Genomic DNA, 16,576 nt, shown 5'->3' with positions numbered 1-16,576 from the left:
AATGATGTCACAGGAGGGGTAGGGAAGACTCAGAGCCAGAGGCCAGCAGGGGCTGGGACAAAGCTGTGCCCTGGGCCTGACAGATCACTGTACTCACGAACTTACAGCAGCCGGCGGCCTGCACAGGATGACCAAGCCAGTCACCATCCCGGCATGGATGGAGGAGTCTCCCAAGGCCCCATCCTAGCCAAGGAGATACTGGTGACTGATGGCTGCTGGGGGCTAAACAGTGTTTTCTTTAGGGGCTGCACAGGTGTGGCTGCCTGTGTTCCTGAGAGTCCTACACCCATGGACAGATGGGCAGCACTAATTAGATTTGGTGAGGCATGGAAGTTAGGAGGGAGACTTAGGGGGCAGGGATTCTAGAAAAGTCAGAAGGGAAACGAGAGAAGTACATTTAATCAAAATATATTGTACATATGCATGAAATTCTCAAAGAATAAATACAAAATGTTTTATTAAAAGAGAAGTCATCCAGGGACCAAGCACTGATACCTGGCTGCGGAGGTCTGGAGAGATAGGCCTATGCGTGCTGTGTTTAACTCTCCTGCCAGTGAGGCCAGGCTGCTGGGCCAGGAAATGTGAGGAGGTAAGATGGACCATGTTTATGTCTCTTGGGGATGTCATTTATTTTTTGGTTACACATGAATTCTGGGAAAAAAATCCCAGTGAGTTGGGACAGGAAATTGTACAGCTAGCTGAATGACAAACAGCCTGAGGATGGCCTCCACCATGAGCTCTGCCTTCGTCAACCATCTCTGAAGTACAGATCACGAACTCTGCAGTCTGACCCACAGGCAGAGGCAGGCAGCGCCGAGGCCTCCCCTCTACCTCTGCCCTCTTTCACCACAGAGTCCCTGTTTTACCCCATCGCCTCTGGCCTCTGCTTCCCAATCTTCTTCTGCCTCATGGGCCTGGCATTCATACTCTGTGGTGCCGTCGTCCTCCTCCTCCTCCTCCTGGTCCTCCTCACCCAAAAGGAAGCTTCTGGGGGAAGTGTCCTGGTGCCGACGGGATGATGTCTTCTTTCTCCTTCTCAGCAAATGAGTCAGGTCGGGGCCCTGCTTCCCTGCTGATGGCTGTGCCAGGCTCACACACTGAAGCCCTTTCTCCTTCTTGCGTTTATACTCCATTATTTGCTTATTCAGTGCCTCGTGGTCAATCCCACACAGATTTGGGTGTGTGGCTGGTTCTTCAGCATCGTGTGATGGCAGGGCATCAGGGTTCCTGGACGGGGGTAAGTGGGGAGAACCCTTCACTCAGAGCCCAGAGCATATGGAGCCCAACCAAGGAGTATGGACCAAAGCATCTGCATAGAACACTTGTCACATCCCCTCACACTTCTGAACTTTACGCTCTGAGGGTGACAGGGATGTGGAAAGGTGATTCTGAACACTGGCTGGCATGGCCAGTGTGAGCATCCCCAGCTTTCCTCACCCAGGCATGGGTGTACAGGCTGCCACCCAGAACTATGGAGACATGTGCTGGACCCAAGGGCAGGTACCATGGGGGCAATGTGGGCCGGTGGAGGCACAGATTGAGTGGCTGCTGTAGCCTGAGCATCTGTCAAAGGGAACAGAAAGTTGTCTACACGCCTCACCTCAAATCACTTTGTGCCAAGTCATCCCTTTCATCCGGGGGTCCGAAGTCAGCCACTGCCAGTAACTGATCTATCTGGAAAGGAAGCATGGGGAGGGCAAGCTACAGCATCATAACCTCCCACAGCCCAGCGCAAGTTTCATGGCTGTAGTTAATGCAGACGCCTTCTCAATGCAATAATACAATGGAAGTCTGTGATTCACACCCCTCGCCGGTGTTCTAACCTGTCACAACTTCCCCAACGACTGAGGCTTCTACAACTTGAAACATTAAGCAAGTCTATGAGGAAAATAACACTGGATGAATTGTGTAACATTATTTACTGGTTTCTAAAGTAGTTCTCAGAACGACTCCATTTTGCCACAGAATTTGTGTTTGGGAAAGGGAAGCTTGCAGGACTGGCAGAACAGATGTGAAGGCTAGTCACAGTCACAGGTGCCCACTCTGTGGGATCGAGAGGCCTGAGCCAACCCAGCAGCACTCGGGAGACAGAGGAAGGTGGATCTCTGTGAGTTCAAGCTCAGCCTGGTCTACAGAGTGAGTTCTAGGCCAACTAACTGAGGCTACAAAATGACTCTGTCTTAAAAAATAAAAGAAAGTAAATTAACTGAAATTAAAATTTTACTCACTGAAGTTCCATGAGAATAAAAAAAGCAGAAAAGTAAAGTGTAAAAAGTAACTATTTGGGCAGGGGAGATGGCTCACTTGCAGCCAAGCGGGGTGTCCTGAGTAGGGCCCTCAGGTCAGACTCGATAGAAGGTTGTTATGACCTCCACACCCACTGGCTGTCGAGTTTTACACCAACTTGACCAAGCTAGAGTCATCTGAGAAGAGGAACCCTCAACTGAGAAGATGCGTTTTCTGGCCTGTGGACAAGCCTGCAGAGCAATTTCTCAATCAGGGATTGACGTGGGGAGGGCCCAGCCCGTTGTGGGTAGCACCATCCCTAGGTAGAGGTCCTCTGGTGTGCTAGGAAGCTGGCTGAGCAAGCCATGAGCAGTAAGGTGATAAGCAACACTGCCACACAGCCGCCTCCAGGTCCCTGCCCTGTTTGAGTTCCTGCCATCAGTTCCCTCAGTGATGGAATGTGATGTAGAACTGTGAGCTGGAATAAACCCGTTCCTCCCCAAGCTGCTTTTGGTCATGTCGTATGTTTTATCATACCATACATATCCTATCCTATCATATCAATGTTTTATCATAGCCATAGAAACCCTAAGATACCTACACATACAAAAGTGAGTAAATATGGCTGGCTGCAGAGATGGCTCAGTGATTGAGAACATTGGTTACTCTTCCAAAGGATCTGGGTTCAATTCCAGTACCCACACACTAGTTCCCGGGACCGAATGCCCTTTTCTGGCCCCAGAGGGTAATATAGGCATGTGATACGTAGAGGCAAAACACCTATACACGTAACATTTTTTAAAATCTAGTAAACATCAGGACTTTTAATCCCAGCACTTGGGAGGCAGAGGCAGGTGGATCTCTGTGCGTTCAAGGCCAACCTGGTCTACAGAGCTAGTTCCAGGACAGGCAGGGTTATACAGAGAGAAACTCTGTCTTGAACAAAAACAAACAAAACTAATAAGTAAATAAAGGCTCATTCTGGTGTACATGAGATTTAAAAAGAAAAACAAACAGAAAAGCTAATTATTAAAAAAAAAAAAAAAAAAGCTCACCTCAGCCAGAATTATGTCTTTTTTGTCTTGAATAAACACTATAGGCGGGACATTTCTCAGGGTCTGCTGAGACATCAGAAGATGCCTGGGGAGAGAGCACACTTGGTGAAGAGGAGCCTAACACAAACTACACCAAACTCACCAAATGGCCAGGCTGTAAGGGAGGCACTATGGAGACAGGAAGGGGAGGGGAAGGGAAGGAAGGGAAAGAGAGGGGAGGGGAAGGGAGGTAAAGAAGCCGGAGAGAAGCAAAGCTTTGGTGAAGCCTCTCCGAACTGCCTCATCACTGAAGAGCATACGAATAACTGAGTGTGCTGGCTGGTTCTGGGTGCCAACCTGACACAGCCAGAGTCATCAGAGAGGAAGGAGCCTCAGCTGAGAGGCCTCCCAGAGCCCAGCTGTAAGGCATCCTCTCAATGAGGAGGGCCCAGCCCTTGATGGGTGTGGCCATCCCTGGGCTGTTGGTGCTGGGCTCTGTAAGACAGCAGGATGAGCAAGCCATAGAGCAAGCCCGTAAGCAGCACCGTCCATGGTTTCTGTATCAGCTCCTGCCTGTAGTGACATCTCACCTTGCCAGTGAATCTGTGTTAGTGGTCACATCAGGAGAGGGGTGGGGGGGGGAGGGAGAGAGGGAAAGAGGGAGAAAGAGGAGGGAGAGAGAGGAACAGAGGGAGAGGGAGAGAGAGGGAGTGGGAGGGGAGGGGAGGGAGGGGAGAAAGGGGGAGGGAGGGAGGGGAAGGAGGGGGAGGGAGGGGAAGGAGGGGGAGGGAGAGGAGGAGGGAAAGGGAGGGGAGGGAGAGGGTGGGAGGGCAGGGAGGGAGGGGGAGAGATAAGGAGAGGGAGGGGGAGGGAGGGGGAGGGGTGGGAGGGCAGGGAGGGAGGAGGAGGGCACCCACAAGTGTTCTCCCTTCCAGTCACATCCCACACCTGAAGCCACACCTAAGGGGGTGTGGTCACTATCGCAAATTCACTGACAAGGTGAGATGTTACTACAGCAGCCTCCGGGTTCCAGCCCTGCTTCAGTCCCTGACCTGACTTCCTTCAATAATGAACAGCAATGTGGAGCTGTAGCCAAATAAACCCTTTCCTCCCCAGCAGCGGCAGCCCTAACTAAGACACGGAGTGACTTCACTGTGTCCAAGCAGCAAATCTATCTGCAAAATTTTGGATCCAGGATTCTTTATGATCTTAAGAAGTTACTGAGAATGGCCAACAACTTTTTTGGTTTTTTTTTTTTTTTTTTGTCTATTTGTTTGGTTTTGGGTTTTTGTTGTTGTTCTTAAGAGACAGGGTTTCTCTGTAGCTTTGGAGTCTGTCCTAGAATTCACAGAGATCTGCCTGCCTCTGCCTCCTGAACGCTGGGATTAAAGACCAACAACTTTTTTTAATGTTGTTCTATTGATGTTTACTACACTAGAAATTAAATCTCAGGAATTTCAAAATGACATATTTTAAAAGTCATTTAAAATAATGAACCTACTAACTGCTGGCACAAACATTTTAATGAAAAAAAAAATGGCTTTTTACAGAAGAACTAGCAGCAGGGGCCTTGTGTGTGTGTGTTTGTATATGTGTAAGTGTGTATGTGTGTAATGTGTGTATATGTGTGTATGGGTGTGTATATGTGCAATGTGTATGTATTGTGTGTGTATGTAATGTGTGTGTATGTATGTATGTAATGTGTGTGTATGTGTGTGTGTGAGAGTGTGTGTGTATGTATGTATGTAATGTGAGTGTATGTGTGTGTGAGTGTATGTGTGTGTATAAGTGTATATTGTGTAAGTGTGTATCTGTTTGATGTGTATTTGTGTGTATGTATGTATTATGTAATGTGTGTGTATGTGTGTGAGTGTGTTTGTGTGTGTATGTATGTAATGTGTGTGAGAGTGTGTGTATGTATGTATGTATGTAATGTGAGTGTATGTGTGTGTATAAGTGTGTGATTATTGTGTAAGTATGTGTTTAATGTGTATGTGTGTTTGTGTGTATGTATGTATGCAATGTGTGTGAGTGTGTGTGAGTGTGTATGTATGTAATGTAAGTGTATGTGTATGTGTGAGTGTGTGTGTGTATAAGTGTGTGTATATTGCGTAAGTATGTATGTGTTTAATGTGTATGTGTGTTTGTGTGTGTGTATGTATGTAATGTGTGTATGTGTATGAGAGTGTGTGATTGTGTGTGTATGTATGTATGTATATATGTATGTAATGTGAGTATATGTATGTATGTATGTGAGTGTGTGTGTGTGTATGTGTGTGCATTTTGAGGTCCAGCTTGGGGCTCACAAAACTGTGGCCTTGCACAGATAGGAAGCAGAGGAAGGGGAATGTATGAATGGTCCTTGGTTAAGCATCTCGGTAAAATGCATCCAGGGCTGGAGCTGATGCGCCTTCTCCCCAGTCATGGCTTTACAGTCCTGTGTGCTAGTCCTGCGGTTGACACCAGGTCCAAATTCCGGGCAGTACTGTGTGTGTGGCATTGTAGATCTCACCAGAACAGCTGTAGAGTTCTTCAGGCAATCAAGCTCATAGAAGATGCCAACTGCTCAAGTTCTCAAAGGTTACATTTTGCTACCAGCATTGGGCATGACCAGCTGCTAGCTCTTTAGTGATTCCCTTGTTTATTCTTCAGAGACATCTGCCAAAAACCTACACTTGAGCAGCTGTAGACATTCTCTCTCTCTCTCTCTCTCTCTCTCTCACCTGTGTGCGTGTGTGTGCGTGCGTGCGTGCGTGCATGCGTGCGTGTGTGTGTGTGTGTGTGTGTGTGTGTGTGTGTGTGTGTGTGTATGCATACCCTAGGGAAGGGCTATGCCTCAGCAAACATCAGAGACCTGCCTGCTTCCCATCAAGGGCCAATTTTTGAAACAGTGTAATTTAACGTTTTCACTTGTTCATCCAGGGTACTCTTAGGTGGACCAGGCACTGTGTAAGCATGGGCAGCGGTGCAGTAAGGAGCCAGCTTTAGCGCAGTGAGGCAGACACAGCTCCTAGTATTGCCAACATGGTTCTTGCCACACAGAACCCAGAAAGGATCTAGGGGGCCCTACAAAACTGTTGAGAAATCTGGTTAGATTAGGTCTTATAGGAAAATGTAACCTATACTCTAAAATTAAGGGAAGGCTTCCAAGATATTCCCTAAAAGAAAAAAGTCCTCAATGAGAACTTTTAAAAGTTTACCTACAGACACACAGCCAAGGCCCTTAGGGTTCCAGCAGAAGGCAGGGCTTGCAGAAAGTCAAACAGCGTCCCTCACCTTATGTAGGCAGCGCTCCTCTGCAGGACAGCCTCCGTGTGCCTGTTCTGGTCGGCAGAGACACCTGTCTTCCAGTATACTCGGCAGGCTGAGAAGTCTGAAGTCACAGAGACCTGAGGCGCACCCCAGCTGCAAGTTACTTTAGGTATACGGTCTTCCTAGTTCACAAAGCCACAGCTAAGGACGCTTCTTTTGCCTCTCACACCCAGATTATTCTGGTGGTGCCAGTCAGAGACCACAGCATTCATGGCAGGGAAGTAGGGTCATGGACTCCCAAGCTCACCCCCGTGGACCTCACAGCATTGCTGCTGCATGCTAATCTCTCCAGAGGTAGGGAACTGGAAATGACCAACTGCCACCTACTTCTTCAGCTCAGCCCCTTCTAGGAAAGATGGAGCAGCCTCCATTATCTTTATGAAATCAAAGACAATGGATACCACACCACATCCCTACACGTCTTCCAGTGCTTTGTCTCATCACACCTGCTGCTGCTGTGTAGTCAGGGGTCCCTCACCCAAGCAGGGAAAAAAGCTTTGCCTCTGCACCTTGTCCCATGACTTCAACCAGACTTGACACCACCTCTGCAGCCCCAAACCGAGACCTCAGCTGTGATGGGTTCAGACAAAAGTAAGCCTGTGCCCTCCCGTCCCCAACCCTGACCTGGGCTCACCTTGGAGAGCTCCACATTCAGGTTGTAGACCTCCTGGCTCACTTCAGGGGTGCACAACAGTTCTGTCAGTGCTTTGTAGAGAAGGCCATTCAGGGCTCTCAGGCGCACAGTGTCTTCCTTCCTGGCCTTCTTTAAGGTGCTTTTCATGAGGAACTCAAACTTGGATGGCTTGTGAGTCAAGGAAGACCCCAGTGATGGGCCATCATACCAGAACTTCTTTCTATATCAAGAAAACAAAATTCAGGTGGCGGGTGCTGGAGAAATGACTCAGTGGACCTGGGTTCAGTTCCCAGTACCCACATGGCATCCCAGAATCCCGGAACCCGATGCCCTCTTTAGACCTCTACAGATACTGGCATGCACATAGTGCAAAATACTTAAGACTTATAATAAATGGTTTTTGTAGAGATCACCTGCCTCTGCCTCTGAGTGTGGGATTAAAGGTGTGAGCAAATCTCTAAAACTCATATACTTAGGCCAGGCAGTGGTGGCACACACCTCTAAACCCAGCACTAGAGGGACAGGCAGGTGGATCTCTGTGAGTATGAGGTCACCATGGTCTACAGAGTGAGTTCCAGGACAGCCAGGGCTACATGAAGAAACATTGTCTTTAAAAAACCATGTACACACACACACACACACACAAACACATACACACAAAGAAACAAAAAAAAAAAAACCCTTGTATACATAAATCTTTAAAAGGGGGTCTCTTTTTTAAAAAGATTATAGTTACGAAAGTTAAGAAAAGACTTGCATGAACTAGGTCAAAGGCTATGACACTTCAAGTGTAGCGTGCAATCATGGGACATGACAGGGACAGGTTAATGGGACCCTAACAACTACTCAAGTCTAGTAGACAACACGTGATTGTGGGGATGGGACAGAAGACAGTTTTAACCCAACCCTGTCATTCTGACTCTTGCCTATCTACAATGAAAAGATGGAAGAGCCTTGACATTTTATCTCCAACTTTCACAAACGAAAGCGCTATGCCTCATTGATGGCTCTGAAGCGCTCGACTGAACCGTTAGGAAACTGAGGGTATCCTCACTGCTCACGGATGGGACAGGAGGGAGTTCCAGGACAGTAGGGGAAAGAGGACAAACCTCCAGATAAGCATAAGCAGAGGGACCAAAGGCCAGATACACCTGTACTGTAACCTGTGTAAGAATGGCTGATTCTTAGGGCTGGGGGTGGGGGTGGGGCATATGGAAGGTGAATGGAAGACTTCTTCAAGTGTCACAGAGTAAGAATCGATAGACGTGAGGTCTGTCAAGGGAACAAAGGGGTTGACGGGCTGCTGATGGCCAAAGATAGAACACTCGGAGCAAAGTAAAGCAACACATCTCCCACAAAGAATTCCAAATAATCCACAGTCACAACTCTTCACCTCTTAAGGTCAGGGGCTACACACACAAACTTCCTAACCCCCCCCCAAAAAAAATGACAAAAAGAGACACCAACACCCCAGGACAGTGGTGAGCACAGTGGCTAGATATGCCATGGTGGTTTTCCTCTGCTACTTTCCCCCCAACTCCGCAACCCACTTATAATCATCAAATTCCAGTGGTGTGCAACCATACAGCTTCCAACCAGGATTTCCCAAGTCTGTTACAGCTGTCAAACAGGGAAAGTCGAACATGTCAGTCGAGCTACCGTGTCTGAATAGGAAAGGACATTAAGGATGCCACGTTAACTTAAGTTCTGTTAGAAAATCTGAGGCCAGTCTCAGAACTATGCACTTCTTCGGTAAACCTAAAACCACCCGTAACATCATTTGTTAAAAACAACCCCCCCCTCAAAATATAAACTGGCTAACCACACTTAGTAGACTGTAAGAGGCTGTGGAAATCAAAGCATCTTTGTCTTGCGTTGTTTTTGTTTTTCGAGACAGAGACAGAGCTTCTCTGCTTAGCTCTGGCTATCCCGGAACTCATGCTGTAGAACAAGGGTGGTCATGGACTCAGAGATCCCGCTGCTTCTGCCTCCCGGGTGGGATTAGAGGCGTGCGACGCCACCGCCCCGCGAAATCAAAGTATCTCATCACATATGTATTACTAAAACAATATGTAATTACGACAAATTTTATGCAGTGTGAGGTTTCAGGAGGCTTAGCAATGTATAAAAAGAATGCGTAGTAGGGACGCGGAACTGTGTCAAAGGCCAGACTGCAGGGCGATCTGCCAATAACCATGTTCTAACACGAATATAGCACGCCCCCTCTCCCCCGTATAGACATCTAATCCCACCGACCCGACCCAGCCCCACGTGGACATCTGTCCCCTGCAGAAACCGCCTCCGTCCAACCGTGCACCAGGCGACCGAGCCCGCCGCGGGCCCTGGCCGGTGCATACCTGGTTTTCGAGGCAAATTTCTTGAGCAAGTTCTTGCTGCCGCAGGAGGCGACGGAGGTGTGCAGGGCCTGCGCGCGGCCGGGAAGAAGCTCGGCTCCACGGCCGCCCCGCAGGGCCTGCAGCCGGGCGCAGGAGGCCCTCAGCCCCGCGGCCCCGGCCCACATCCCGCGGAGCGCGCGGCGTGCAAGCCCCAGGCGGCGCGGGACTGACCGGCGCGTGAGCCGCAGACGACTAAAGATGCGACCCGCATCGGACGGGGAGGCCACACCCACATGTGGGAGGGGCTAACCGACAGGTGGGCGGGGCCACGGCGCGGAGTTATGACTGCATTGGGGGCGGGGCGCCAACAGTGAGCTGTGGGGTCCGGGGCTCAGACCACCTAGGGTTTCTTTATTATTATTTTTTTTTAACCCAATATTTATTTTGTTATTTATTTATACGAATGCAGGTGTTGGGGCGGGGGTGTTGCAGAATGCAGGTGCGGTCGGGAGCCAGAAGAGGGCGTGCGATCCCCTGGAGCCGGAGTTAAGGGAGATGGAAAGATGGGAACTCAGCAACCCTCTGGAAGAGCAGCCAGGGCTCTTTAACTGTTTAGCCTTCTCTTCGTCCTCTCCCAGCTTATTTTACACCAAGGCCATGGTACAACACTGTAGTGAGCCCTTCTAAAGCTGGACGGGCGTTTTAAACGTTTCACCACTAAAGAAGGAACATGCCTGAGGAGACAGTTGAGATGGTTCAAACATGCAATGCAACCGCGTATGGAGACAGTGTATGGTGGCCATCAATACTCTCTGGATTGAGAGACAGTATTATATTGATGCTACTGTAAGAAATCTGTAAAAGTAAAAAACAGGCAGGCAATGGGTTACAAAGGGCTTTGCATGCAGGCACTTTGAGTGAGGAGATGGAAGGGAGATGCGCCTAACTCCACTGTCTGCAGTCTCCCAAGGACTGTTTCCTTATTTCTATCTGTAAGAGCAAGGTAAACTGGACAGGATGGAGTTAACTCCATCCTCGGAAAAAGCTTCCTTAAGAAATTCCCTGTGTGGCAAAGGCTGATTCAGCTCCAGCCAAGGAACCATAAACAGTTCCAAGGAGCACCCAAACTGTGCCCACCCGGGTCAAAATGACCCCATCCGGGTGGTCAGGCAATGACTAATTTTGGTAAATAACATCTTCTCGCCACAACTGTCCTTGTGGACAACTTGTGGACAACAGAGGTATAAACCTCTGTACACAAGAACGCTAAACTTTGTGATTAAACAGTCACCAGATGATAATAGTTTTAAAGGCATAAAGGGTACTTGCTTTATCTTTGATATTACAGAAAGGCATTAAGAGATTTTTAAGTTTTTAAAAACAGTTTTTAAATATTTAAATGTATAAAGCTATGGGATATTTGTAATCATAAATAATTATACTTAAATTAAAAAGCAAAATTTAAACTCACAGCCAAAAACACTATATATTAACCAAAAATTGAGATTTTTATTTCTTATGATACAAGTAAGGCAATGACCTAAGTCTAAAAAACAGGACTCAGGGTTGCTTCTAAGCCCACGAGTCTCAACCCTTTAGGGGTTAAAAACCTTTTCATAAAAGTAGCCTAAGACCACCTGTATATCAGATGTTTACACTGATAACAATGGGAAAAATTTCTAATAGGGGATCACCACAACATGGGGAACTCCTTTAAAAGGTCAAAGCATTAAAATTTTAAAGATAAACCTGACAGTGTAAAGTCCTAGTCTTATAAAAGCTGCTTACCTATTGTAAGATGTTAAGAAATGCAAGTTAATAGCCATCCTTAAAAATGATCAAGTTTGTTAATTGTAGTCATGCTAAGTATTAATATAGTTAATTCACAGGGATAAACTTTACTTAGTTCCCTGTATATGAGCTCAAAACAAGTAACTGAAAGCAAAGTTATTTATTCCAATTTACCTCTAATACTATAGAGATCTGCAGAATATGGCATTTAAAATGTTAGGTTAAAAGCTTATAATATCAGACAGAGACTCCCAGATCCTGACAGGTCTCCAAAGAAGATCATGGGGCACCATGATGCCTACACCTGGATCACAATGATACTGGACCGGGTGGGGGGAGGGGGAAGATTCCCCAATGCAACACCTGCTGCCAGGACCCTGCCCAGGCTGTGGACAGGCTGCAGGACACTGGAAAATTGATTTTACCACGTTTGCCTAGACAAAATAAGGTCAATCTTTCCCATGTCTCTCTTCCACAGAAGAATAAAACCTCTCACCTTATGGGCCTGGCAAAGATTGATACTGTTCTTTGATACTTTTGCCTCCAACACTATGGAGACGTGGATATGGCTAACTGTATATGGACTGGTCCCTGTCATTTTTAATAGATTCAGAAGCTGCATAAAATTTATAGAATTTATCCTTCTCAAATCTCTGATGGTATTGATGGTTGGGGTAGCTATAACTTTGTCAGTTTGGCAGCTTCAGACAACCAGATCCTTCTGCAAGGCTATAGCCAGCTTGGTAGCTCAGTTTACATATTAAAAATCAAGCCTTGATATGGATGCTAAATAGGAGTCTAAAGAAGTAAGTGCATACAAGTTTTAAGGATATAAAAATAATTTAAGGTATAAAAGTGGTTTTATATAAAAGTTCAGAGCCTAACAACTAAAAGAGTTCTGATAAGCTTATAGAGCTGTGCCTACCTGCTGTTCAGTCACAAGCTCAAAAATTTGGATTTATTTTGGTTGTTACCTAAATAAAACATAAAGGGCTTCCCATCAGGCCAAAGACATCTCTGTCCAATCTATACCTGGCTCTCTCTGGACAGAAGGAAAATGCACACATCTGTAGTTTTTGCCAGTACTCAGAGGTATACGTCTATTACACATACCCAATATCTGCTTTTGCTAAAATATGTAATTCAGTGTAGATTGGTAATGCTAATGGGCCCAAAACGTTTATATCCTTTTGTCTAATAAAGTTCATGTAGGCTTCAGAAGATCAAAAGTCATAAAGCATGGGTCCACTTCTCACAGGTCAAAGGGCTCCAGATAAGGACAGTCTTTGTTTTCCCACCTGTCCCTAGGGATGGGATTTTCTCCCTGGTATTAGGACTTCCTGATCACTGCAACTATGGGCCTATGAGTTCCAACTGAGTACATAAGCTTTAACGTTTGCTCCTAGTTTAAATATGTCTTAACAGCTTTCTCCAAGCATCAGTTGCTGACCACAGCCTGCTCCAAAAGACTGAACTCTGGGCTTGTGGATGTAAACCAGTCCAGCCGATGTGAACACTTGCCGTATATTCAACAGAGTCTGCAAACCAGATGCTTCTGATAAATACCCCCTTGCCTAAATCCCCTTTTTGCTTTTGACTAGCATTTCAGCCTGTTTGGGCCCCTGACAACAACATCCCCAAAGTCATCAGGAAGTAGCACAGGGAAGAATACACCAACCCTGTTCCCTGGTTAAAATGCTAAGTCAAAACAAAAACAAAAACAAAGCAAAAAAAAAAAAACAACAAAAAAAAAAAAAAAAAAAAAACCCTCCCTTACATGGGGGAAGGGACAAGATGATGATAGAACCTGTACCCCAAACTTCCCCAGAGTCTTTTAAATTGTCCACTAGTAACCCAAGAATAGGTTACCCATAAGAAAAACATGGGACTGTAAGAGCAAGGTAAGCTCAGAAAAAAGCCATCTTGAGAAATTCCCAGTATGGCACAAGGATGATTCCTTACTGCAGTTCGGGAGAGTCTTTGCCCAGAAGGCTATCAGGTTCTAGTGACCTAGGCATAACACTATCATTAGTTTTCCTGCTCTACTTTTTTGCAGTATTCCCTCACCTCATCAAATAAGCAGTCACCTCTTCATTGGGGAGAAAGTTTAAAACAGGGATTGTAAGGAGTATGGCTTTTCCGCCCACCGCCTGGTCTTGTCCCCCTGCCTCGCCAACCCCAATTAGCACACAGAGACTCTGTATTAGATATAATTCTGTTGGCCAGTTACTTGTTTCTTATTGGCTAGCTCTGTCTTAATTATTAACCCATTTCTATGTATTTTCACGTGGTTTGCATTAGAATTTACCAAGATGGGAGGTAATATGGTCAGTAGTTCTAACCCAGAGTTTGCACCCAAATTCAAATTAAAACAAGCCTCATGTTTCCATTTAAACCTGATGTTTTCAGGCAAAGCCTTTATTGTGAGCAATGACCTACTCTTTTAGTTGTTTTTTTTTGTTGTTGTTATTGTTTGTTTTTTGTTTTTGTTTTCTCCACATCATTCTGTTTCAGGTAGCAAGGGAAGTCATGTTTGGCAATAGTCAGTACAAGCAGCGCTTTAAGTGAATTAATAAAGAGAAGCCAACAATCGAATTATTGGCCCTTTCTGCCTTATTCTATTTCAGTAGGGTGTGGACACAGACGTTTTCCCATAGTAGCCAAAGGGCTTGTTGCATGAGAGCACATTGCAATCCCAGAGAAAGCCTGTGAACACAGACAGGTAACAGGCTCTGTCTTGCTGTGGTGTTCAAATCTACTAGGAAAGACTGAAGACTTAGACTCAATTCAAATTTAGATTAAACAAATTTATTCTTGTTGCTAGCAGGACAACACCCTTAGAGCCAAACAGCATGCTGTAAGGAAAGGGGTTAAGGCTTTAAAGACGGATATCAGAAAGGTATGTCTTACAACTAATTATCCATGGAATGCACAGTCAGTCAGGAAAAGTATTTTACTTCCTTCAGTTGTTTTTATGGTAATAAAAAGACCATCTAGCCAGGCAGTGGTGGTGCACACCTTTAAACCCAGCACTCAGGAGGCAGAGGCAGGTGGATCTCTGAGTTTGAGGCCAGCCTGGTCTACAGAGTAAGTTCCAGGACAGCCAGGGCTACACAGAGAAGAAACCCTGCCTTGGAACAAACAAAAAGACCATTTCATCCTTTCCCCATGGCAATAAGTAAGTTTTACAGAAGCAAAGGCAGCAGTTAATACCTCACAATCCACTGAAGAGTTTATACAGCCTGATAAGCCTCTCTGACCATGCAGCAATCTAAGTCAGACCAAATCAAACTGAATTAGAAAAAAGCCCACAGTCAATGGATACAATGCTCCCAGATGGCCTTCCAGTCCCCCAGAGAGGAGATGGGAAAGGCAGTTTAAATACCCTGTGGGAGTGGTCTTGAGCATCTCTGGGGGAAGGGTCATCATTCGGTGGCCTTTCTGAGAAGCAGAAGGGTTTGGAGGGAGATGGGGGAGGAGGACTTGGGTGGAACTTCTCCCATAACATCCCAGATCTTTGGGTTTATGGATGCCAGGGGCTGGGGTGAAACTTCCATCATTACACCCACTATCCTATTTTTACCTTACCTGCAGGCCCAATTCAGGGATGCTTGGCTCCATATTAAGTATGTTTAGCCATCACAGGGGCCTGTGTAAATTACTGTTCTGGTCTGAGTATTGTAATGACTGGGATAGAGCAGGTCATATCTGGGCAACAGCACAGTGCCAACAAGTTAGGGCTGGCTGTCATGTCCCCACAGTCCAAACTGACTTGGAACACCCACCTCCACCAAAAAACACATAACCAGATGTGCCAACATTTGTCCATAGTGACACATGCTAGCTAGACAAAGTGGCTGTTATGTGGGAAAGGTATAGACCACGCCTGTGGCCATTTGTGGTGTCTCATGTGTGCATCCCCAATAGTTGGGAGGCTGAGGTAAAAGGATAGCTTCAAGGGCCAGCCGGAGCTACAGACCAAGATCTCAAAAGACAAAGGAAAAAATCTTTTGTAATTCATAACAACTTGCTCTGTGAGTTGTACTGTGGGCATATTGCTAGATGGTATAACTCTCCCACATAAGTATAGCACACGGATACTGGTGGTCAACTGTACTGGGAGTTTGAGATAAAGCTTCAGATATTTTATCAGTGAGAAATAGCTAGAAAGACTGGAGTTAGCTAAATTCTACACTACTCACCGTCTAGTATAAACACTGGTGGATCAAAAGGTAAGGTGATCAAACTTGTTCAGAGGGATAAAATTGTCCAGAGACCATGGGATACACAACTGCGGTCCTCTTGGGAAAGCATGTTATAATGGTCATGTAGGTACTGCTTTTGCTAAAGAGCACTAACATCTCTCTTGGGTCCACAAGGTAACAAAAAGCAGGACGACAGCTTGGCATCCTGCCTGCACTTTGCATCTCTTTTGTTTTAAAACTGTGCACCAGGCTCCCGCCTGACTCTGTAAGTGGGCACATTAGCCACTCAGCGAGTACTGATCTAAAAGTTGGTGACACTAAGCCTGCTATCCTGCTTCAAGGCTAGAGCACAAAAAGTAAGAGAAACCGAGGCATTTTGCTGTCGATATTTGCAATGTCCTATTCCAGGCATCTTCAAAAGTCACCTGAAAGACTAGAGTTCTCAACCTGAGGTCCAGTGCATTCTAGGAACAGCAGAACCTCATGGACTAACCACCTTGTGATGAGAACCCCCAAACAGGAGCAGTTACCTCATAGGAACTTACCTGTCCCCTCTATCAGTGAGCGATTCTTTAGTCTACCTCTTAGAATACATGCTAAGAAAATGAATAACCAGACCGCAGTTTAATCAAGGCCGCTTAGTTCTCCACAGCTCTTGACAAAGCCCACATTCTTCCCCTATATTTTTCCTTTCCTTTCCTTTCCTTCCTTCCTTCCTTCCTTCCTTCCTTCCTTCCTTCCTTCCTTCCTTTCTTTCTTTTGTTTTTGTTTTTTGAGGCAGGGTTTCCTCTGCATGGCTTTGGAGCCTGTCCTGGAACTCACTCTGTAGACCATGCTGGCCTCAAACTTACTGAGATCCACCTGCCTCTACCTCATGAGGGCTAGGATTAAAGGCGTGCACTGCCAACACCCAGCTTTCTCCTGTATCTTAAGCTCACTCTGCACAGTGTACACAATTACAATCCTGCAACTTTTGGAAGTAGAAGCCTATGGATTGGGAGTTCAAGGTCATCTGTACTTCGTGGTGAGTTCAAGGCC

The 16,576-nt window shown here is 46.2% G+C and overlaps 2 protein-coding genes across 3 annotated transcripts in view; one reads left to right on the top strand and one right to left on the bottom strand.

Moving 5' to 3' along the window:
- Pard6g (par-6 family cell polarity regulator gamma) overlaps window positions 1-16,576 on the top strand; it is a 1,244,350-nt gene that overhangs the window by 123,200 nt on the left and 1,104,574 nt on the right. The gene's annotated exons all lie outside the window — the stretch shown is intronic.
- Rbfa (ribosome binding factor A) lies at window positions 441-9,762 on the bottom strand. The gene is made up of 6 exons (XM_051202249.1): window positions 9,564-9,762; window positions 7,207-7,426; window positions 6,537-6,649; window positions 3,282-3,366; window positions 1,601-1,674; window positions 441-1,227 (listed from the first exon to the last, which is right to left on the bottom strand). The coding sequence occupies exons 1-6, from the start codon at window positions 9,725-9,727 to the stop codon at window positions 828-830; spliced, it is 1,056 nt and encodes a 351-aa protein (XP_051058206.1). The 5' UTR covers window positions 9,728-9,762; the 3' UTR covers window positions 441-827.

Source organism: Phodopus roborovskii, unplaced genomic scaffold, assembly GCF_943737965.1.
Source record: "Phodopus roborovskii unplaced genomic scaffold, PHOROB, whole genome shotgun sequence".
Classification (NCBI taxonomy): domain Eukaryota; kingdom Metazoa; phylum Chordata; class Mammalia; order Rodentia; family Cricetidae; genus Phodopus; species Phodopus roborovskii.
The sequence above is the reverse complement of the archived record's forward strand: the minus strand, read 5'-3'. Positions and strand labels throughout refer to the sequence as shown.